Source organism: Balaenoptera physalus (assembly GCF_965194825.1).
Source record: "Balaenoptera physalus genome assembly, chromosome: 13".
Taxonomy (NCBI): domain Eukaryota; kingdom Metazoa; phylum Chordata; class Mammalia; order Artiodactyla; family Balaenopteridae; genus Balaenoptera; species Balaenoptera physalus.
Window position 1 is genome coordinate 21,869,834 of NC_138892.1, and position 24,294 is coordinate 21,894,127.

General features: G+C 36.8%; 1 protein-coding gene and 1 long non-coding RNA gene across 9 annotated transcripts in view; one reads left to right on the plus strand and one right to left on the minus strand.

Moving 5' to 3' along the window:
- The window catches only part of BLTP3B (bridge-like lipid transfer protein family member 3B), a 103,998-nt gene extending 91,663 nt beyond the window's left edge, over positions 1 to 12,335 (plus strand). For all 7 annotated transcript variants that reach the window (XM_082419284.1, XM_082419282.1, XM_082419285.1 and 4 more), the window contains one exon: positions 1 to 12,335. In XM_082419284.1, coding sequence (XP_082275410.1) covers positions 1 to 120 — 120 coding nt within the window. In that variant the 3' untranslated portion in view covers positions 121 to 12,335.
- Positions 1,515 to 24,294, minus strand: part of LOC309640610 — a 32,855-nt gene continuing 10,075 nt past the window's right edge. For both annotated transcript variants that reach the window (XR_014252299.1, XR_014252300.1), the window contains one exon: positions 1,515 to 24,294. This exon is cut by the window's right edge and continues 8,319 nt beyond it. This is a non-coding gene — a long non-coding RNA (uncharacterized lncRNA).

A 24,294-nucleotide genomic window follows, 5' to 3' on the forward strand; every position in this document is an offset into this window, starting at 1 on the left:
CTCATGGAAGAGAATGAATCTCTTAAACAGGAATTGGCTAAAGCTAAAACAGCTCTTGCAGAGGCTCACTTGGAAAAAGATGCTCTTCTCCATCACATAAAGAAGATGACAGTTGAATAGCAGGAGTGGCAGTCAGAAACTTAAATTATAGCTCTGGAGTATGGTGGTTATATTTATAATGTGATGTTACCAATTAGTGGAAGACTTTCCTTTTCATGAAAAGACAATAAAATGAAATAGAATGTGATGAAGTGGTGACTATTCCAAAGCCAGTTTAGAAAATACTAGGTACGGGCATTACAGTCTTTTGGTTGCTTTGTGTTTTGGGGTTTAACCCTCTTTTAAACTGGTGTGATATAGGGAAGTCAACGCATACTGTAAAATAATTACCTGCCTAATGAATAGAAGATGTCATTTCCTAATTTTGATATTACATTATAGGCATTTTTTAAAAAGAAAAATTAAAATCTATGTGTTCCCACTATTTATCACTATTTGTTAATAATTTACTATTATTTACAAAGATTCAGATGCTTTTAGGGCTAATGTAAAATAAAAGGAGGCTTACATTTTAAATGTTATTAAAATTATGTACTTAAATCTATATTTAATTACTGTAAAAAATCCAATCAAATTAATAAATATCTAATGGCTGGGTTTGAAAATTCTAGAAAATCATCACCCTACTGCGCTTATGAAGTAACTTGAAAATGTGAAAAAGAATCATTTTAAGTGATGGGTAAACTGTGTAAGTTGAAGCTATAATTTTCAACAAAGAAGATGGCACGAATGTTAAAATAAAAAGTACAAACTGTAAAAAAGCAAGACATTAGAGTATATGGCCAACTGATTTAAAAAGCATTATTTGTACATTCCTTTAAACGTTTATTGTTAGAAGTAAAAGAGTAATTTAACTATCCTGCTAAATTTAGCAGCATTTGTAACTGTAAGAATTTTAACTAATACTATTTATATTAGTTCTTTACCTTCATCTTTCCTCTATTTAAGGAAGGGAATGTTTTCAGAGAATTTTCTTTTCACGTACATAAAACAATTTCATACCATTCCTGTAGTATCACAACAGGTGGATGTTTGCACATGTCAAATTTATAATGCTAGTTTTGATTAAAGTTCTATGTGACTTATATATATTATCTTCTATAATAAGAAAAACTGGTAAATTTTGAATTCTATTTTCTAGGGATTGTTAAGTTTGAAACCAACACGAGAGAGAATCTCAATCATGCATTGCATTATGAAATAAAAGTTTGAGTATTTAAGAAACAGAGGCTTTTAACAATTTAAAATATATTTCTGATAGAATTAAACTAAGTGGGGTCTATTTTAAAATTCACATTCTTAAACATAAATATAACCAAGATAGAACATGAAACAGCTGGACTGCTCTTTCTTTAAGGTACTTGAAAATTTTCAAATTTTCAACCATGTTCGGACACTTTATGGTGCTTTGCTTGTTTGGCATGACTTAAATAGCCATCCCTCTATCTAAGTACTTGGAAGGAAATACATGTTTCATTTTACATTAAGTGTTGGAGTGATTTTAGATTTCATTGAAAATGGTACTGGCCCTTTTTTTTTTTTTTCTGTAATGTCCATTTTAATTAACATTATTTAAAATACAGGCCCTGTTTTGGGAGCTAAGGATACAGCAAAGAACAAGTTAAATTGTTATTATTTTACCTCAGAGTGTTTTAAAAATCCTGTTAAACCATTTTAATCTAAGACTATTATATAGTTTTAGATTAAAAGCAAAGGTCTAATTAAATATTTTAAATGTATAGCTTATATCCTTAGTAGAGTACTTTTGATCTGTAGGTATATAGTCAACAAAAGCAGTCTCTATTATAGAAAAGCAGGATTGATGGGACATTAACTTCTTCAGAGCTTGCAGTGTTTCTCAGACTTGAGCTATTTGCTCTATATGAATTTTAAATTTATGTGTTATAATTATTTAGTGTTACAGATGCTGAATGTTTTTCTTATTTTCAGTTTACTTGGCCTTCTCAAGAAAATGATATAAACAGTAGAGATGATAATTAATGTGGATCTGAATATTCTGTATGCTTTGTTAGACTTTTAAAAATTTATAGTGATTACTATTTTTATAGAGATTTAAAATTAATAAAACACTTCCAAAAGCATTATGTAATTCCCACAGCAAACCTGGGAGGTAGGTATTATTCACATTTTAAAAGTTAAATAAAAAACTTAAGGCTCAGACAGAACAACTGACTTGACTGAAATCACAATAACCTGCTCTTTTTACTTAAATCCCAATTATATGCTTTTATTTTATCTTATTCCTTATTTCACAGATTTTTCCTGAGGTGGGGAAAGGAATCACTTGTTGGTCTTTTATCTGTTTTTCTTTTAAACATAAATAATAATACTTTTAAAGTGTGTGTGTGTATGATGTGTGTATTATTCAAACCATTTAAAAGATAAGGGGAGAATTTTTTTTAAGTTAACCTCAACCTTTTTAGCTGTGTGAGAAATATAGGAATCAACCTGTAATAAACTTACCAGAGTTTTTAAATGACCACAAATTAGATATAAAGTTGCCATGTCTTTGCTAAGTCCCTAGCAGAGATGTTAGTAATCAGGGGAAGAAAATGATATTTGTGTTTTCCTTTTTAATTTTACGTATGTGAAAAACATTTTCTTGGCATCTTGTATTTTTTTCCTTTTCTCATTTTATCCTAGAATTCAAAAGATCACCATGTGACACTAGTTGTAATGAAACATTATTTTTATTTAAGCCATGTAAGAATGGCTATATAAGATTGCAGGCAAATATATGTGAAAAAATTAACCAGAAACTCCTTTTGGATTTTTATTGTAGTTATTGTTATTCAGTACTTGTCAATACAGGGGTTAAAACTTCCTCTTTAAGTTTTTATTAACGTATCCAATCTAAGGTACCACCATCACCCTGGTTTCCAAGCTGGTAACCTAGAACTCCTCTTAGACACCTTCCTCTCCCTAACTGCAACCCCCCACCCCCAAATCAGTTCACTACTGCGTCCTGTTATTTTACCTTGTAAATTTGTCTACTTCTCTTCACTTACCACCTTCCTAATCTAAGCTACCATCAGCACTTTTTACCTGCATTACTGCAGTCGACTCCTAACTGGTCTTCCTAAGCTGCTCTGGCCTTCCTGATTCATTTTTATAGGCAGGGAGAATTCTCTTTTTTGAAGTGCAGTTTTAATCAAGGCAACCCACCTACCCCCAGTTTCACCTCTAGCTTAAAACACATTAATGGCATTTCATTGCTCTTATGATTAAAACAAAAATATTTTATGTTGCCTGTGAGATTATGTATTAGGGCCACTACTTATAATTCTGAACGTTGAAAAAGTTAATGTCTCAAAACATTAAAACAATGACGGGCACATCACCTTAAAAAGCATTTAATAGAGGTTAGTTATTATTATTACTTCTTAGTTTCATTTTGCACCATGTTTCACTTTCTTTGTGTTCTACCCTCATTGCACTTTAACTGTCTGGAATAAGTGAGAATCAAGGTGCCTCTTCCACCATAGGAACCTTTGTTCATGCTATTCCTTTGGCTTGAAGTGCTTTCATCGCTTAGTTAATTCCTATTTGTCTTTTGGATCTCAGCTCATTCATCACTTCCTCAGGGAAGCATTCCCTAATTTCTTTCACCAGAGTAAGACCCACTGTTATACATTATCACACGAACACATACCACTACTTAGCATTGAACACCTTTGTAATTTTATATGTTTTTGATTAATGTAGACCCTCTACATTGTAAACTCCATGAGGACAGGAATTGTGTGTGTTTTTGTTGTCACTGTTCAACTTTGCATTCCTTGTGCCTCATACAGTGCCTGGCACATAGTAGGTTCTCAATAAATTTGTTGAAAGAATAAAATGAATGGATGAGGTATCAAAGATGTCTTTCAGGTATTGAGTTCTTCCTCTCAGTTGGATTGAGGGGAAATGGAACATAGACATAAAAGTAGGAGGTCGTAGTTATTAAAAGTGGCAGACTCCTTGAGTCCATAGGGAAAGAAAAAGATGGAGAATGGAGAAATTTGCCATATTATGTCCTTCTGAATTTTAAATACCTGAAATTCTAGATGATTTATCACAAATCATCACAAAAGAGAAAATTAGCACATTGATTCATACAGCCACTGCAGTGCCAGAATGTCATCTGGCTTTGATTGTAACATATGGTGTTGTGGCTGTTGAGATCTGCCAGTCCTGTCAGCTAAACAGAATGGAAATAAGGCCAAAAACGTAGTGGCTGAAATAGTTTTCAATTTTGAGAAATTGATACACAGGATCAGTTGTGCCTAAATCCTTAAGGTGTTAACAGTCTCATTTTACCTTGCACCCAGGGATGCTAAAGAGAATAAATTTTGAGCTATGTTTCAATTTCCTTTTAGAATAAAATACCCAAAGTTGGAATTATGCAGGATATATATAGAAACATTAAAGAAGTAATGTTTTTAAACACTGATTTCTTCATTAAACTATAATACTTGACATTTAAAAAAATTTTTTGCTGCTTTTTTGAGAAGCACAAAAATTAAGGTAACATGAAGCAAAAATGTAAGCATGATGATTTTTATAAACCATTAGATAGTATCTAATAGATCATTGTACACTGGAGGGAAATTCATGTTAATGTTACAATATTGAAATTCAATATAAGTGCTGCCCACACTACTGGGCTGGTAGGACTGATGATTTGAAACTCTTTTATGAGAAAAATTTTAAGAAATATGAAATCAATTAAATGTCTTTTTTTTCTATTTGTATAGTAGGATAGTTTTTTCTAGTCTTAGAAAAAAAAAATGTATCACTAAATCACCAAGAGGAGTAATCGGGGTTTTAAAAGATTTTGAAACCATTTAGATTAAAAGGCAATAGTAAATAATTTATACATTAGGATTTATTTTCACTTTGCTTGTGTCACCAATCAAAAGTCAATTCATTCTTTCCAATAACTTATATTAAGCTGATTGAATGGTAAGTAAAATTTCTCATTCTTGACTTTAATTCTTCACTTTTATGTGAAGACATATTTGATTGTTTAGGTGAAGAAATATACCTGAGCGTTTTGGAGTTTAAGAGAGTACAGTGAAGTGATTAACCTTCTTCTTGCAACCACTTAGGAGAACTGTTTTATTGATGTAACAAAAAACTCAAAATACTGAATTACAACCATCAAGACTGAGAATTTTAAAAATAAAAAAGAGAGAGACCTTCAAGATGGCAGAGGAGTAAGACGTGGAGATCACCTTCCTCCCCACAAATACATCAGAAATACATCTACATGTGGAAAAACTGCTACAGTAAATCTACGGAACGCTGGCAGAAGACCTCAGACTTCCCAAAAGGCAAGAAACTCCCCACGTACCTGGGTAGGGCAAAAGAAAAAAGAGAAAACAGAGACAAAAGAATAGGGATGGGACCTGCACCTCTGGGAGGGAGCTGTGAAGAAGGAAAAGTTTCCACACACTAGGAAGCCCCTTCACTGGCGGAGATGGGGGGTGGCAGGGGGGAAGCTTCGGAGCCACAGAGGAGAGTGCAGCAACAGGGGTGCAGAGGGCAAAGTGGAGAGATTCCCTCACAGAGGACTGGTGCCGACCAGCACTCACCAGCCTGAGAGGCTTGTCTGCTCACCCACTAGGGCGGGTGGGGGCTGGGAGCTGAGCCTTGGGCTTCAGAGGTCAGATCCCAAGGAAAGGACTTGGGTTGGCTGTGTGAACACAGCCTGAAGGGGGCTAGTGCGCCACAGGTAGCCGGGAGGGAGTCCGGGAAAAAGTCTGGATCTGCCCAAGAGACAAGAGACTACTGTTCCGGGGTGTGGGAGGGGAGGGGATTCAGAGCACCACCTAAATGAGCTCCAGAGATGGGCTCGAGCTGTGGCTATCAGCACGGATGCCAGAGATGGGCATGAAATGTTAAGGCTGCTGCTGCAGCCACCAAAAAGCCTGTGTGCAAGCACAGGTCACTCTCCACACCTCCGCTTCTGGGAACCTGTGTAGCCCGACACTGCCAGGTTCCCATGATCCAGGGACAACTTCCCCGGCAGAACACACGGCGCACCTCAGGCTGTTGCAATGTCATGTTGGCCTCTGCTGCTGCAGGCTTACCCTGCATTCTGTACCCCTTCTTCCCCCTGGCCTGAGTGAGCCAGAGCCCCCGAAGCAGCTGCTTCTTTAACCCCATCCTGTCTGAGCGAAGAACAGATGCCCTCAGGTGACCTACATGCAGAGGCGGGGCCAAATCCAGAGCTGAACCCCAGGAGCTGTGCGAACAAAGAAGAGAAAGGGAAATTTCTCTGAGCTTGGGAGCAACTGTAGACTTGCGGTTTGCTTTGTGCATCTAATGTGTTTCTGGTTTTATGTTTATCTTAGTATTTAGAGTTTATTATCATGGGTAGATTTGTTTATTGATTTGGTTGCTCTCTTCCTTTCTATATATATATATTTTTTTTTTTTTTTTCCTTTTTCTCTTTTTCTGAGTGTGTATGTATATGCTTCTTTGTGGGATTTTGTCTGTATAACTTTGCTTTTACCATTTGCCCTAGGGTTCTGTCTGTTGGTTTTTTGTGCTTTTTTTTTTAGTATAGTTTTCAGCGCTTGCTATCATTGGTGGATTTGTTGTTGTTTGGTTTGGCTGCTGTTTTCTTGCTTTTTTTTTTCTTTTCCTTTTTCTTATTACTTTTTAATAATTTTTTTATTTTTTATTTTAATTCTTTTCTTTTCTTTTGTTTTTTTCTTTCTTTCTTTCTATTTTTCTCCCTTTTCTTCTGAGCCATGTGGCTGACAGGGACTTGCTGCTCCAGCCGGGTGTCAGGCCTGTGCCTCTGAGGTGGGAGAGCCGAGCTCAGGACATTGGTCTACCAGAGACCTCCCAGCTCCATGTAATGTCAAACGGTGAAAGCTCTCACAGAGACCTCCATCTCAACGCTAAGACCCAGCTCCACTCAACGACCAGCTGCTACAGTACTGGACACCCTATGCCAAACAACTAGTAAGACAGGAACACAGCCCCACCCATTAGCAGAGAGGCTGCCTGAATTCATAATAAGGTCACAGACACCCAAAAACACACCACCAGACGCAGACCTGCCCACCAGAAAGACAAGATCCAGCCTCGTCCACCAGAACACAGGCACTAGTCCCCTCCACCAGGAAGCGTACACAACCCAATGAACCAACCTTAGCCACTGGGGACAGACACCAAAAACAATGGGAACTACAAACCTGCAGCCTGTGAAAAGGAGACCCCAAACACAGTAAGTTAAGCAAAATGGGAAGGCAGAGAAATATGCAGCAGTTGAAGGAGCAAGGTAAAACCCACCATACCAAACAAATGAAGAGTAAATAGGCAGTCTGCCTGAAAAAGAATTCAGAGTAATGATAGTAAAGATCCAAAATCTTGGAAATAGAATGGAGAAAATACAAGAAACGTTTAACAAGGACCTAGAAGAACTAAAGAGCAAACAAACAATGATGAACAACACAATAAATGAAATTAAAAATTCTCTAGAATGAATCAATAGAATAACTGAGGCAGAAGAACAGATAAGTGACCTGGAAGATTAAATAGTGGAAATAACTACAGCAGAGCAGAATAAAGAAAAAAGAAAGAAAAGAATTGAGAACAGTCTCAGAGACCTCTGGCACAACATTAAACAGACCAACATTTGAATTATAGGAATCCCAGAAGAAGAAGAGAAAAAGGGACTGAGAAAATATTTGAAGAGGTTATAGGTGAAAACTTACCTAATACGGGAAAAGAAAGAGTCAATCAAGTTCAGGAAGCACAGAGAGTGCCATACAGGATAAATCCAAGGAGAAACATGCCAAGACACATATTAGGCTATCAAAAATTAAATACAAAGAAAAAATATTAAAAGCAACAACGGAAAAACAACAAATAACATACAAGGGAATCCCCATAGGTTAACAGCTGATCTTTCAGCAGAAACTCTGCAAGCCAGAAGGCAGTGGCAGGACATATTTAAAGTGATGAAAGCGAAAAACCTACAACCAAGATGACTCTACACAGCAAGGATCTCATTCAGATTTGATGGAGAAATTAAAACCTTTACAGACAAGCAAAAGCTAAGACAATTCAGCACCACCAAACCAGCCTTGCAACTAATGCTAAAGGAACTTCTCTAGGCAGGAAACACAAGAGAAGGAAAAGACCTACAAAACAAACCCAAAACAATTAAGAAAATGGTAATAGGAACATACATATCGATAATTACCTTAAATGTAGATGGATTAAATGCTCCAACCAAAAGACACAGACTGACTGAATGGATACAAAAACAAGACCCGTATATATTCTGTCTACAAGAGACCCACTTCAGACTTAGGGACACCTACAGACTGAAAGTGAGGGGATGGAATAAGATATTCCATGCAAATGGAAATCAAAAGAAAGCTGGAGTAGGAATTCTTATATCAGACAAAATAGACTTGAAAATAAAGACTACTACAAGAGAAAAAGAAGGACACTACATAATGATCAAGGGATCAATCCAAGAAGAAGATATAACAATTGTAAATATTTATGCACCCAATATAGGAGCACCTCAATACATAAGGGAAATGCTAACAGCCATAAAATCGACAGTTATCACAATCATAGTAGGGGACTTTAACACCCCACTTTCACCAATGGACAGATCATCCAAAATGAAAATAAGTAAGGAAACACAAGCTTTAAATGATACATTAAACAAGATGGACTCAATTGATATTTATAGGATATTCCATCCAAAAACAACAGAATACACTTTCTTCTCAAGTGCTCATGGAATATTCTCCAGGATAGATCATATCTTGGGTCACAAATCAAGCCTTGGTAAATTTAAGAAAATTGAAATCGTATCAAGTATCTTTTCAGACCCCAACGCTATGAGACTAGATATCAATTACAGGAAAAAATTTGTAAAAAATAAAAGCACATGGAGGCTAAACAATACACTACTTAATAACCAAGAGATCACCGAAAAAATCAAAGAGTAAATCAAAAAATACCTAGAAACAAATGACTATGAAAACATGACAAACCAAAACCTATGGGATGCAGCAAAAGCAGTTCTAAGAGGGAAGTTTATAGCAATACAATCCTACCTTAAGAAATAAGAAACATCTCAAATAACCTAACCTTATACGTAGAGCAATTAAAGAAGAACAAAAAACCCCCAAAGTTAGCAGAAGGAAAGAAATCATAAAGAACAGATCACAGATAAATGAAAAAAAATTAAGGATACAATAGCAAAGATAAATAAAACTAAAAGCTCCTTCTTGTAGAAGATTAAAAATTTTGATAAACCATTAGCCAGACTCCTCAAGAAAAAAAGGGAGAAGACTCAAATCAATAGAATTAGAAATGAAAAAGGAGAAGTAACAACTGACACTGCAGAAATACAAAGGATCATGAGAGATTACTACAAGCAACTATATGCCTGTAAAATGGACAACCTGGAAGAAATGAACAAATTCTTAGAAAAGCACAACCTTCCAAGACTGAACCAGGACGAAATAGAAAATATAAACAGACCAATCACAAGCACTGAAATCGAAACTGTGATTAAAAATATTCCAAGAAACAAAAGCCCAGGACCAGATGGCTTCACAGGTGAATTCTATCAAACATTTAGAGAAGAGCTAACACCTAACCTTCTCAAACTCTTCCAAAATATTGCAGAGGGAGGAACACTCCCAAACTCATTCTCCGAGGCCACCATCACCCTGATACCAAAACCAGACAAAGATGTCACAAAGAAAGAAAAGTACAGGCCAATATCACTGATGAACATAGATGCAAAAATCCTCAACAAAATACTAGCAAACAGAATCCAACAGCACATTAAAAGGATCATACACCATGATCAAGTGGGGTTTATCCCAGGAATGCAGGGATTCTTCAATATATGCAAATCAATCAATGTGATACACACCATATTAACAAATTGAAGGAGAAAAACCATAGGATCATCTCAATAGATGCAGAAAAAGCTTTCGACAAAATTCAACACCCATTTATGATAAAAACCCTCCAGAAAGTAGGCATAGAGGGAACTTACCTCAACATGATAAAGTCCATATATGAGAAACCCACAGCCGACATCGTTCTCAATGGTCAAAAACTGAAACCATTTCCTCTAAGATCAGGAACAAGACAAGGTTGTCCACTCCCACCACTATTATTCAACATAGTTTTGGAAGTTTTAGTCCCAGCAATCAGAGAAGAAAAAGAAATAAAAGGAATCCAAATCAGAAAAGAAGAAGTAAAGCTGTCACTGTGTGCAGATGACATGATACTATACATAGAGAATCCTAAAGATGCAACCAGAAAACTGCTAGAGCTAATCAATGAATTTAGTAAAGTACCAGGATACAAATTAATGCAGAGAAATCTCTTGCATTCCTATACACTAATGATGAAAAATCTGAAAGAGAAATTAAGGATACACTCCATTTACCATTGCAACAAAAAGCATAAAATACCTAGGAATAAACCTACCTAAGGAGACAAAAGACCTGTATACAGAAAACTGTAAGACACTGATGAAAGTAATTAAAGATGATACAAACAGATGGAGAGATATATCTTGTTCTGGATTGGAAGAATCAACATTGTGAAAAAGACTATACTACCCAGAGTAATCTGCAGATTCAATGCAAGCCCTATCAAACTACCAATGACATTTTTCACAGAACTAGAACAAAAATGTTACAATTTGTATGGAAACACAATAGACCTCAAATAGCCAAAGCAATCTTGAGAAAGAAAAACGGAGCTGGAGGAATCAGGCTCCCAGACTTCAGACTATACTACAAAGCTACAATAATGAAGACAGTCTGGTACTGGCACAAAAACAGAAATATAGATCAATGGAACAGGATAGAAAGCCCAGAGATAAACCCACGCACCTATGGTCACCTTATCTTTGATAAAGGAGGCAAGAGTATACAAAGGAAAAAGGACAGCCTATTCAATAAGTGGTGCTGGGAAAACTGGACAGCTACATGTAAAAGAATGAAGTTACAACACTTCCTAACACCATACACAAAAATAAACTCAAAATGGATTAAAGACCTAAATGTAAGGCCAGACACCATCAAACTCTTCGAGGAAAACATAGGCAGAACGCTCTATGACATAAATCACAGCAAGATCCTTTTTGACCCACCTCCTAGAGAAATGGAAATAAAAACAAAAATAAGCAAATGGGACCTAATGAAACTTAAAAGCTTTTGCGCAGCAAAGGAAACCATAAGCAAGATGAAAAGACAGCCCTCAGAATGGGAGTAAATATTTGCAAATGAAGCAACAGACAAAGGATTAATCTCCAAAATTTACAAGCAGCTCATGCAGCTCAATATCAAAAAAAAAAAAACAACCCAATTGAAAAATGGGCAGAAGAGCTAAATAGACATTTCTCCAAAGAAGACATACAGATTGCCAACAAACACATGAAAGATTGCTCAACATCACTAATCATTAGAGAAATGCAAATCAAAACTACAATGAGGTATCACCTCACACCAGTCAGAATGGCTATCATCAAAAAATCTACAAAGAATAAATGCTGGAGAGGGTGTGGAGAAAAGGGAACCCTTTTGCACTGTTGGTGGGAATGTAAATTGATACAGCCACTATGGGGAACATTATGGCGGTTCCTTAAAAAACTAAAGATAGAACTACCATACGACCCAGCAATCCCACTACTGGGCATATAGCCTGAGAAAACTGTAATTCAAAAAGAGTCATGTACCACAATGTTCATTGCAGCTCTGTTTACAATAACCAGGACATGGAAGCAACCTCAGTGTCCATCAACAGATGAATGGATAAAGAAGATGTGGCACATATATACAATGGAATATTACTCAGCCATAAAAAGAAACAAAATTGAGTTATCTGTAGTGAGGTGGATGGACCTAGAGTCTGTCATACAGAGTGAAGTAAGTCAGAAAGAGAAAAACAAACACCATATGCTAACATATATATGTGGAATCTAGAAAAAAATGGTGCTGAAGAACCTTGGGACTGAACAGGAATAAAAACACAGATGTAGAGAATGGACTTGAGGACACGGGGAGGGGGAAGTGTAGGCTGGGATGAAGTGATAGTGTGGCATGGACATATGTACACTACCAAGTGTGGAATGGATAGCTGTGGGAGGCGGCCGCATAGCACATGGAGATCAGCTCAGTGCTTTGTGACCACCCAGAGGGGTGGGATAGGGAGGGTGCGAGGGAGACACAAGAGGGAGGAGATATGGGGATATATGTGTATGTATAGCTGATTCCCTTTGTTATACAGCGGAAACTAACACACCATTGTGAAGCAATTATAGTCCAATAAAGATTAAAAAAAAAAAACAGAAAACTGGAAGTCAGAGCTAGAGTCTTGCTTGAATTCAGGTCCTTGTTTTTATTTATTTTTTTTCTTTTCTTTTTCTTTTTGGCAAGAATGTTTTATAGGTGGCTCTGTATACTTCATATTATATCACAGCAAATGCACATAAAGTCTGTTTACCCCACTTTTAGTGATACTTACTTTCCTTAGTGGATTCAAATTCTCTTAGCCTAATCTCTCAAATTTATACTTTCTTATCGACTTTTCACCTAATGGCTTTAGTAGTGATTGGTGGTCCCTGCCTATATCCATTATTTCATTAGAGATTTTAAAATGGTGATGTTGTCATTGTATAATAACTTACTGTTTTATTATATCTGTTTCTTCTATAATAAAGTAACTGTCGCCCACAAATAACAACAACAAAATGCCTAGTGGAGTGTTCAGCTTCTCTGCTCCTGAACCATTCAGCTGTGGTGCACACCCATATTCAGCAAAATGCAATCCCTGAAGATAACTCTTCCTTACACAAAGTTAAGAACCACCTACTGTGGCTTGATCATCTCTTTACTCTGAGTGTGTGTTGTGGGGGACGTGAGATGGGTTTTAGTTCCTTCCCTAAGTAGCTTGGGAGAAGAGTAAGGAGGGTATGATTATAGATAAAAATCAGAAGAAGTTTAAAGACTGAGCTGTTTGCCAATCCACTGTTCAGGGTTCAGAGAGTTGAGGAAGAACCAGGACAGGAGACCAAGAAGCAGTGACAGAAGGAAAACCGGAAAGTGGTGCCCTAAAAGCCAAATGAAGAAATTGTTTAAGAAGGAGGGAATGGTTGGCTATGTTGAATGCTGCTCAAAGCTCAAAAAGGTGAGGAGTGAAAACTGACAATCAGATTTAAGGATAAGGACATGTCTGGTGACCTTGAAAACAGCTTCAGTGGAGTAGTGTGGACAAGACCTTTTTGAAATGGGGCACAAGAGAGAATGAAAGGTGAAACATTGGATAGAATGAGCACAGACAACACTTTCAAGGAGTTTTACATCAAAAGGTAAGCTAGCTATGTAATTTACAATCCAAACTGGAACACATTTGAAAAGGGCACTATTAATAATTAAACCAAGATTTAATTAAATAATTAAGTGTAAACTGCAACTGTCATGGCAAACTGAAATAAATGTTATTTTGTGGAGAAAAGGAGATAGAGAGGGCTATGGCTGGAAGAGAAGTGGAAGAAAAAGTGGTGGTTGATTAGTTTTTTTAAGAAGGGAGAAATAATAGCTAATAGAAATGATCTGGTAGGGAGGGAAAGTTTTATGATAGAGGAGGGAAAGGACATTTTTAGAGCAATTTCTTTGATTAGGGAAGAGGGGATAGTACATTGTGTAAAGGGAAAGGCTGGTTTTAGCCAAGAGCATGGATAGAAGGCAAAGAACATGGGGATAAACTCACATAGATGAGATGATGTCATGGGAGCTTGTGGAAATTTTCTTATGAAGGTTATTGTAATAGCGAGGACATTTACTAAGAATGAGGATTAGGGAGAAGTTATTGGAGATTTTGAGAGAGAGATATGAAATAGTTTTTTTTTTTTTTTTTAAGATTTATTTATTTATTTGGCTGCGTCGGGTCTTCATTGCGGCTCTTGGGCTTCTCTCTAGTTGTGGTGCGCGGGCTCCAGAGTGCGAGGGCTCAGTAGTTGCGGCATGCAGGCTCTCTAGTTGTGGCCCACAGGTTTAGTTGCCCTGCGGCATGTGGGATCTTAGTTCCCTGACCAGGGATCGAACCCACGTCCCCTGCATTGGAAGGCAGATTCTTAACCACTGGACCACCAGGGAAGTCCCTGAAATAGTTTTATAGGAGAAAGAATGAATGGAGTAGAGAAAGACAATATGATTGCAAGCACCATTCAGGTCCAGTTGCATTTAATCACCATGTGTTTTAAGTAAGATCGATCAACATGGTTGTGTGTTTTTCTTAAGCCACGTTTTACTGTGCAACTGTGGTCATGAAGAAAGCTGAAAATGGGATTTAACCAGGGTTTATTGTTTAGCCAAGTACAATAAAGTAAGAGAAAGGCAAGGGAACTCAGAGTGTATGCACGGGAATGATTTCATCATTAGGCCATTTAATAACTTTTATCATGATGTCATCATCTGACCATATATATCAATAGTTTAACCCGGGGTATTGGTTTCATAGGGCTTCTGTAACAAAACACCACAAACTGAGTGCTTTAAAATAACAGAAATGTATTGTCTCACAGTTCTGGAGGTTAGAAGTGTGCAATCAAGGTGTTGGCAGGGCCATGCACCTCTTCTAGCTTCTGGTAGCTCCAGGCATTCCTTGGTTTGCGGTAGCATAATTCAGATCTCTACCTCTGTTGTTGCATGGCTGTCTTCCCTTTGTGTGTCAGTGTTCAGATTTTCCTCTTTTTATAAGTACAACAGTCATATTGGATTAAGGCCCACGCTAATGACCTCATCTTAACTTGATTACATCTGCAAAGCCCCTATATTAAAATAAGATCACATTCACAGGTACTGGGGAGTACTAGGACTTCAACATATCTTTAGAAAGGACACAATTCAACCCATAATACCTGAGTAGAGAGAGAGAAGTAAGGATATGAGAGGGTAAGATATGATAAAATAGTGGTAGGATCAATGGATTGTAGATCCCAATAGTACTGAAGGGTGTTTGGAGTTGGGATTCTAGAAATAAGGTAGAGATTGGAGGATAGGATGTTTGAAATTGAGATTATGTAGAGGTTAATTAATGGTAATGAAAGATCTATTAATAAAATGATTTTAGGAATGAGTAGCTAACAAAGAGTGAAAAGCAATGTCATTGGAAGTGGGGAGACCAAAGAACTGAGAGGGCAGGGCATTGGATGATTCATCAGTGAGAATCTTAAAATCCCCAAGATTAATGACAGGAGGAGTCTTAGAGAGAGTGAAGTGATCCAGGAGCTAAAATGTTCAAGGATCAAGGAGGAGTAAACTGTGGGGTTGGAAGGTAACGTCAACAAGAGTGGGTAATGGATGCTGTGGTCTGATGGTACAAGATTCAAAGGTGACTGTTTTTCAAAAGAGGAGGGAGGGAAAATGTTCTGGAAACATTAATAAATTACAGAACACCTACCCCACCTCCAGGCTCTGTGATATGAAGACTGTGGAAGGAAAAACTGCCACTACCTGAAGCAGGGGCCTTAGGAGAGAGACGGGTTTCAGTAAGATAAAGTCAGTAAAAGGAATATTTAAAGGAGACATTAAGGAAATGTGATTTTGCTGATAATTGAGTTCCAGAAGGACTCACGGGGGAAAGGCTTTGGGTGCTGGAGAGGGATGGAAGATTCAATCAGGAAAGGTGATGTACAGATCAGTATAGGGATTAATGGCTGGAGAGTGAGGGATGTGTAAGGAGACCATGGCTTGTGATGAATGACATAAATAGGGATCAAGGGTATAAGGATGTTTGTTCTTTTGGTCCCAGAGATAAAGGCAGTGGTGAGGCTATGAGTCTTAAAGGAAAGAGAAGTGGAGTTTTGCCTGGATCCTTTAAGATTTGGAAGCCCCCATTTGATTTTGGCTGATGGATAATATACGGAGGCTTGCAGAGCATGGTCTGGCTCTAACACATGGACTCTCTCTTGACTGCTTTATAGCAATTATCAATATTCAAAATAATCTTGTATATTCATTTGCTTGTTTACATGTTTTCATTCTTCCACACTAGAAATTACAATCTTTGAGGGCAGGTTTATTGGCTGTCTTCTTCATTCTCACAGCACTGGTGCCTGGAACCGAGCTTGGCACATAGCACTCAATAACTATGTTGACTGGTGAAAGTACCAAAATTCCATTCTCTCAATCTAATGATGGGTTTAAAGTCTTCTGAAGACACTCCTTCAATTAAACCCCATCTCCCTCACATCTTCAAACTCTTACTATCAGATCATTTATCAGCATTCAAACATATACTTGTGGGGACTTCCCTGGTGGTCCAGTGGTAAAAAAAATCCTCCTTACAATGCAGGGGACAAGGGTTCAATCCCTGGTCAGGGAACTAAGATCCCACATGTCGTGGGGCAACTAAGCCCGCACACCACAACTACTGAGCCCACGTGCCCTGGAGCCTGCGCGCCACAACTAGAGAAGAGAAAACCCGCACGCCACAACTAGAGAAGAGAGAAACCACATGCCACAACTAGATAGAAGCCCGCACGTAGCAACAAAGAGCCTGTGGGCCACAACGAAAGATCCTGCCCACATGCCTCAATGAAGATCCCACGTGCCAGCAACTAAGACCCAATGCAGCCAAAAATAAATAAATAATACATCTTTAAAAAAATATATACTTGTATCTCCCATCCTTAAATTAAAAAACAAAAAACTTCTCTTGAGCCTTTGTGTCTCTCCAGTCTATCTCCAAGATATTGTTCCAATCTTCTTCATGGCCAGACTTCTCAGAAGAGTTATCTAAAACATGCTGTCTCCACTTCCTCACATTCTCTTTATTCTCAATTCCACTGCAACCTGAAGTTCCACCCCCACCAACACTAGTCAACTGAAACTGTTTTTGTTATCATTAGCATCTATGTTGCTATATCTAATGAAAATGTGCATGTCTTCAACTTATGAGACTTTTTGCAATTTTTGACACAACTGAATACTCCCTTCTTGCTCTTGCCTTCCATGATTCCAACACTGTCTTGGTTTTCCTCTTAATTCATTGCTTGTTTCTTTTATATCTCCTTTATTTTCTTATTCTCTATCCAACCTTTGTGTGCTGGAATTTCATTTTTCTTTTCTTAGGTAATGTCATTCATTTACTGTAGTTTTAAATATCTCTATATGCCAAGACTTCCAAAAATATATCTCCCGCTCAGACCACTATTCTGAACTTCTTAACATCTTCACTTGGATGTTTCATAGGCATCTCACACTTACAATGTTCAAAATAGAGCTCTTGGTCCCCCTTTCCCTTTCTCTTCTCCCCACGTTAAGATGCAACATGATAATCTTTTGGTGTCTCTCATTTTAGTAAATGGCACTACCACCCACTCAGCCAAAAGTTTGGATCTTTGTTTCTCCAATCTCCCTCAACTTATCCTCATATACATGCAATCCATCAGCTTGTCCTATTGAGTCTCTCTACACATATTTCCAATTTATCAATTGCTTACCATTTTTATTTACACTTCTTCCCAGTCCAAGCAATATGATTTCTTACCTTCAATAGCCTCTCAGTTTCCATCCTTGCCCTGCCTCCCATCTGCTGTTTTAAAGAGCAACCAGAATGATCTTCTTAAAATAGAATGCAGATATGTCATTCCTCTACTTAAAATATATCACCGATTTTCAATATACTTAAAATAAAACTCCAAATCCCTAACATGGCTCATGAGACTCAGCACAATCTGACTCCTGCCTCATCTAACTTGTGTTTATCTCCAGCCTTAAAGAAATGTTCCCATGTTGTTCCTTCTGTCTGTAATGCTCTTCTCCCAATTCTTCACCTGTCTAAATATTGTTTTCAGGTAGCAGCTTAAATGTCATTTAAGCCTTTGGTTTTTAATATAATTTGCAGAGATACTTATCAAAAACAAGTAATTAGACTTAACTTTGTTTTACTTGATTACCAGCTCTTTCATAACATGATTTCCCCTTTTTGAGTTGTTTTGATTCTTCTCTCAGTCATCTGCAATATTTTCAAGAAAAAATTTTAGGACAGGTATATGGGTAGTATAGTTTTTCGAAGTATTTTTATGTCTAAGAATATGTACTCATAAAAACTCATAGTTTAGTGGGTTGGGTTTTTAAATTTTTTTATTTATTTATTTTTGGCTGCGTTGGGTCTTCGTTGCTGTGCGTGGGCTTTCTCTAGTTGTGGTGAGCGGGGACTACTCTTTGTTGCGGTGTGCGGGCTTCTCATTGCGGTGGCTTCTCTTGTTGCGGAGCACGGGCTCTAGGCGCGCGGGCTTCAGTAGTTGTGGCTCACGGGCTTAGTTGCTCCGTGGCATGTGGGATCTTCCCGGACCAGGGCTTGAACCCATGTCTGCTGCAATGACAGATGGATTCTTAACCACTGTGCCACCGGGGAAGCCTTTTAGTGCCTTTTAAGTGGGTTTTTTATTTTCGGGTTTTTCTCCCTCTCATGAAATATTTTCATATATTCAAAATATTTTCAATATTTTCTCCCTCTCATGAAAGAGGCACTGTTCGTTGCCTACCCAATAGCCATTTCTCCTTCTTCCTTGTTAAGAGAACTCTGGTTTTGTTTGGGTAATCTATCGTTCTCCACCCAGTCACGCACTATACTAAGCCAACTGCATTGCCCTTATAAGTGATTGGCTTAGGAATGGGTATGTGACACAACACTAACCAGTGAGATTCTTCTTCTGCTTGATGTTGTCATGTCTACATGTAATGCCTGGAACTTCAGGACCACCTTATGAACAAGAGGATGATTAACTCAGGGCAAGACTGATCCCCCTGAGCTTGGCAAAGAATGATGGAAAGAACTTAGATCCTTAAACTACTAAATTAACCAATCTCAGAGCCAATTTAGAAATTCTTATGTGAGATAATAAATCTGCTTTATTGTTTATATTAGTTGTGTTGCATTTTCTATTTCTTGGAACTAAAAATTTCCTGGTACACAACTTTAACTCTATATGTTATTCCATTGCTTCTTCAGGGATATATGAGGTCAGCATGATTCTTGTTCCTTGAAATATAACTTGTTTTGTTGACTGATTACTAGAAATACGTTTTAAAAATATTTATTTATTTATTTATTTGGTTGTGCCAGGTCTTAGTTGCGGCATGTGCGCTCCTTTGTTGCGGCTTGCCGCCTCCTTAGTTGTGGCATGTGAACCCTTAGTTGCGGCATGCATGTGGGATCTAGTTCCCTGACCAGGGGTCGAACCCGGGCCCCCTGCATTGGGAGGGCAGAGTAGTCCTATTCACTGCACCACCAGGGAAGTCCTGCTAGCAATATTTTTTTAAATATCTAAAATTTTAAAATGTCCCGACAGCATGTATAGACGTTGGTCTCTATTTTTCTTGGCCTTTGGCATTTTAACTTGGCAGATTCAATTCTAACACTGAAAGTTTTCCTCAGTTATTTCAATAATTCTTGCTTCTTTTCCTGATCCTTCTGCTGATTTTGCTTTAAATTTATGGCCACCGATCACTCCTAAGCCATCAGGGCTGCCTCCTAATCCCTCTATATTCACAGGTCTACTCTTCAACTATTTTATGCTTCCCTCCTCTTTCCACAAACCTCCAACACTCCTTCTCCTCTCCTTCCACTCAAGCCCATGACTTTGATTATTATTTCACTGTGAAGATGGAAATAATAAAAAGAGAATTTCTACAGTTGTTGGTCTTCTCTGTCCATACTCACTTCCTAGGTGATCTCTTCCAGTCTCATGGATTTAAATACCACAAATGCACTGACTAGTCCCAGATTCATATAACTAGCCCTAACTCTTCCCTGGTCTCCAAACTCATATATTCAACTTCTGGGTATTTCTTAGTCTATACTTGGCGTCACTAGACTTACCATGCACAGAGGAGACATCAATTTTTATAATTTGAGATTAGTACCTTTCATCAAGATTTTCCATTTTTTAAGTGTAGAATTACATGTGATATTTTAAAAATAATTTTGTTTGGATGCCATTATTTTTTACTTCATTTATTTTCTTTCTTCCCATTTTGTATGATTTCCCAGAGAAGGGTTTGAGGTTGTTTTACTTTAAAAAAGATATTTTCTAGTCCCAGTCATTCAGGATCTATGTTAGCCATTTTCAGGTGTGTAATTCAATAATTTTGGTGAAAAAATTATTTTTTCTTCTAGTGATCATTTGAAAAGATGTTGATAAAATATATGCTTTATCTCTTCTATAATTTTACCAGCTTTCAGTATCATGCTTATTAGCCTTTAGCTTCTGCAATCTATTTTTTTATGTTTTGAAAATGGAAACATCTGTGCATCTTCAGTCTTCTGGCAAGTCTTGTGTTCTTCTCCATTTCTCAAAATTACTGACAATGATTCTGTCATTACATCACCTAGTACTATGTTTTATACCCATGGATGTAATTCATTCATGGCTGAAGACTTTAACCATTTTAAAGGAACTATGTGTGTTCTTACTATGCTTCAATTGTCTCATAATCATGTTTATATAACCCTCTTAAATTTGAAATTTTTTCTTAATGAATATAAGCAGCACAGTAGTTAATAATAGTTTACTGCCTCAGACAATAGGCTTTTCCATCTATTTTTTTCCACATCCAGTAAAAATATCCAAAATGACCTAATTATCATTTTTGTTTTAAACTGTAGTAAAGAATACATTTTAAAGAAAGATTAATCATCCTTTTTTGCCTATTATTTTATTTAAATTTAGATAAATTGTATGTTTCAATGGAAGGTATCAAACATGATTATTTTTCTCTAAACATTATCCCATTCTTCAAGATTAAAAATGAAAGAATTCATAAGGATAGACATATAGATCAATGAAACAGAACTGAGAATCCAGATATGGACCCACACTTATGTGGTCAATTGATTTTCAGTAAAGGTATCAAAGAAAGTCAATTGGAAAAGAATAGGCTTTTCAAGAAATGTTTTTGGAATAACTGTATATCCACATGGAAAAGAAATGAACTTTGATCTTACTTCACACCATAAACCAATATTAATTCAAAATAGATCACAGACCTAAATGTAAGGGCAAACACATACATCCTACAGAACAAAGCATAGGAGAAAACCCTTCATGACCTTGGGACAACACACAAATAGCATGAACCATAAATTTAAAAAATGATAAGTAGACTTCAAAAAAATTAAAATCTTTTGCTTGTTGAAATTGTTAAGAAAATGAAAAGACAAACTACAGCTTGGGAAAAAATATTTGTAAAGCATATATCTGACAAAGGACTTGTGTCCACATCTAATTAAGAATTTTTACAACTCAATAATGATATAAATAACACAGTTTTAAGAAACAGGAAAAAGATCTGTACAGGTACTTAACAAAAAAAGATGCCCAACTTGATTGGTCATTAGGGAAATGCAAATTATAACCACAGTAAGATACTACTATACACGTTAGAATTTCTTAATTTAAAAAGACCGAAACGTCAAGTGTTGGTGAAGATATGGTACAACTGGAATGCTCATACATTGCTAGTGGAATTGCAAAGTGGTGCAGGTACTGGAAAACAGTTTGTCAGTGTCTTAAAAATTGAAATGTACACCTACTACATGACCCAGCAATTCTACTCCTACGGGTTTACCTAAATGAAGTGAAAATATATGTCCACACAAAGATTTGTACACAAATGTTCATGGCATCATTATTCATAATAACCAAACAATAGAAACAACTCAAATATCTATCAGCTGGTCCATGTATAAACAAAATGTGGCATATACATTCAACAGAATACAACTGCAAGTAAAGCAGAATAAACTACTGATATACAGAACAATGTAGAAGAATCTCAAAAACATAATGATAAGTAAAAAAATAAATGACACAAAACACATATGAAATATGAACATGAAATTCTGGAAAAAGCAAAAACATAACAGCAGAAAGCAGATCAGTGCTTGCCTTGTGGCTGGGGGTGAGGGACAGCTTGACCACAAAAGGGCATAATGGAATTTGGAGGGTTGATTAAAGTGTTCTAAAACTTATTTCTAGTTGTGGTTGCACAACTCTATACACTCACTAAAACCATACTACTTTACACTTAAAATGGGTGAATTTTATGCTATATAAATATGCTTCAAAATGATCTTAAACGTGTATACATTAAACCTTAAGGGGGGTTCTCTTAAAAACAAAGGATTGCTATTCAGCAAATAACTTGTTGCTGATAAGCATCAATTAAAAATGCCTAACAATCCATATTCTACAAAACATAATTATCTCTGTGCAGTACAGTTTTAATATTTAAAAATCTTAATCATATTGTAAACAATTTGATACCTATCATGATTTAAGTAACAGACAATGAATTGTGGGATTATGAATTTAATATAACAGTAAAGTTTCCAGGAAAACTCATTTATTTGGAGTTTAGTTGTCTCTTTATCTCAAATGTCTATAACAAATTCAGGAATGTGTAAGTAATCAAAAATGTATTTGTACAGCTAATTTTTTTTAAAATTTATTTATTTATTTATTTAATTTTTGGCTGTGTTGGGTCTTCGTTTCTGTGCGAGGGCTTTCTCTAGTTGCGGCGAGCAAGGACCACTCTTCATCGCGGTGCGTGGGCCTCTCACTATTGTGGCCTCTCTTGTTGCGGAGCACAGGCTCCAGACGCGCAGGCTCAGTAGTTGTGGCTCACGGGCCTAGTTGCTCCGCGGCATGTGGGATCTTCCCAGACCAGGGCTCGAACCCATGTCCCCTGCATTAGCAGGCAGATTCACAACCACTGTGCCACCAGGGAAGCCTGTACAGCTAATTTTGAGATCACAATGTCTATACTTTAAAATTATAGATATATTTTTAAGGGAAGTGTTGGTTAAGTCACCTGAAAAATATAGTACGTTATTTGACAAAATTAATAGAATAATTTACACATGGAATAAAAATGTATAAATGAATAAATCTATATTTAGTTATTTATTATTTTTCATCATCTTTGTCTCCTCTACCTATCTTCATCTACTATTAGAAGAAGAATACATTTTTTAATTTACTTCTTGTTCTGGACCAAAACTTCTCTATGTCCTTCCACATCTCTACAAATGACCCAATTTCATTCCTGTTTATGGCTGAGTAATATTCTATCATATGTATGTACCACATCTTCTTTATCCATTCCTCTGTTGATGGACATTTAGGTTGCTTCCATGTCCTCGCTATTGTAAATAGTGCTGCTATGAACACTGCGGTGCATGTGTCTTTTGGAATTATGGTTTTCTCTCGGTATATGCTCAGTAGTGGGATTGCTGGGTTATATGATAGTTCTATTTTTAGTTTTTTAAGGAACCTCCATACTGTTTTCCATAGTGGCTGTATCAATTTACATTCCCACCAACAGTACATGAGGGTTCCCTTTTCTCCCCACGCTCTCCAGCATTTATTATATGTGGAATCTAGAAAAATGGTATAGATCATCTTATTTGCAAAGCAGAAATAGAGATACAGATGTAGAAAACAAATGTATGGATACCAAGGGGGGAATGGGGAGTTGGGAGGAATTGGGAAATTGGGATTAACATATATACACTATTGATACTATGTATAAAATAGATAACTAATGAGAACATACTGTATAGTAACAGGGAGCTCTTCTTAATGCACTGTGGTGACCTAAATGGGAAGGAAATCCAAAAAAGAGAGGATATATGTATATGTATAGCTGATTCATTTTGCTGTACAGTAGAAACTAACACAACATTGTAAAGCAACTATTCTCCAATAAAAATTAATTTAAAAAAAGAATTAGGAGGAATATAGGAAAATGGGAAGATGAAATACTACACCTCCTTAGTCCTATAAGATGGCACCTCTGCTAGATCTTTACTCCAAAACATTAGTGGACATTCATTGGACAATTTACTTGCAGGTATATAGGGAAGAATTATTCTGCATTGCTATCAGTTATCTAGAACTTACAGAGTTCTGAAATAGCTTACAGGCAACGAAAGGCACAGAACCTCCACATAATCGGAATCACATAACCCAGAAGAGTGTGCTCTAAACAGTGCAAAGTTCTCCATTAAAGCACATTCCCCCCTCTACAATCCTAAAAAGGGGCTATTTACCCAGATGAGCAAAGATTTTGTTAAGATAAATTCATTTTAAGGAAGTTCCTGAAGGAAACAGTGAAATTATTTATTGGTTAATAGAATTGTCTTCCT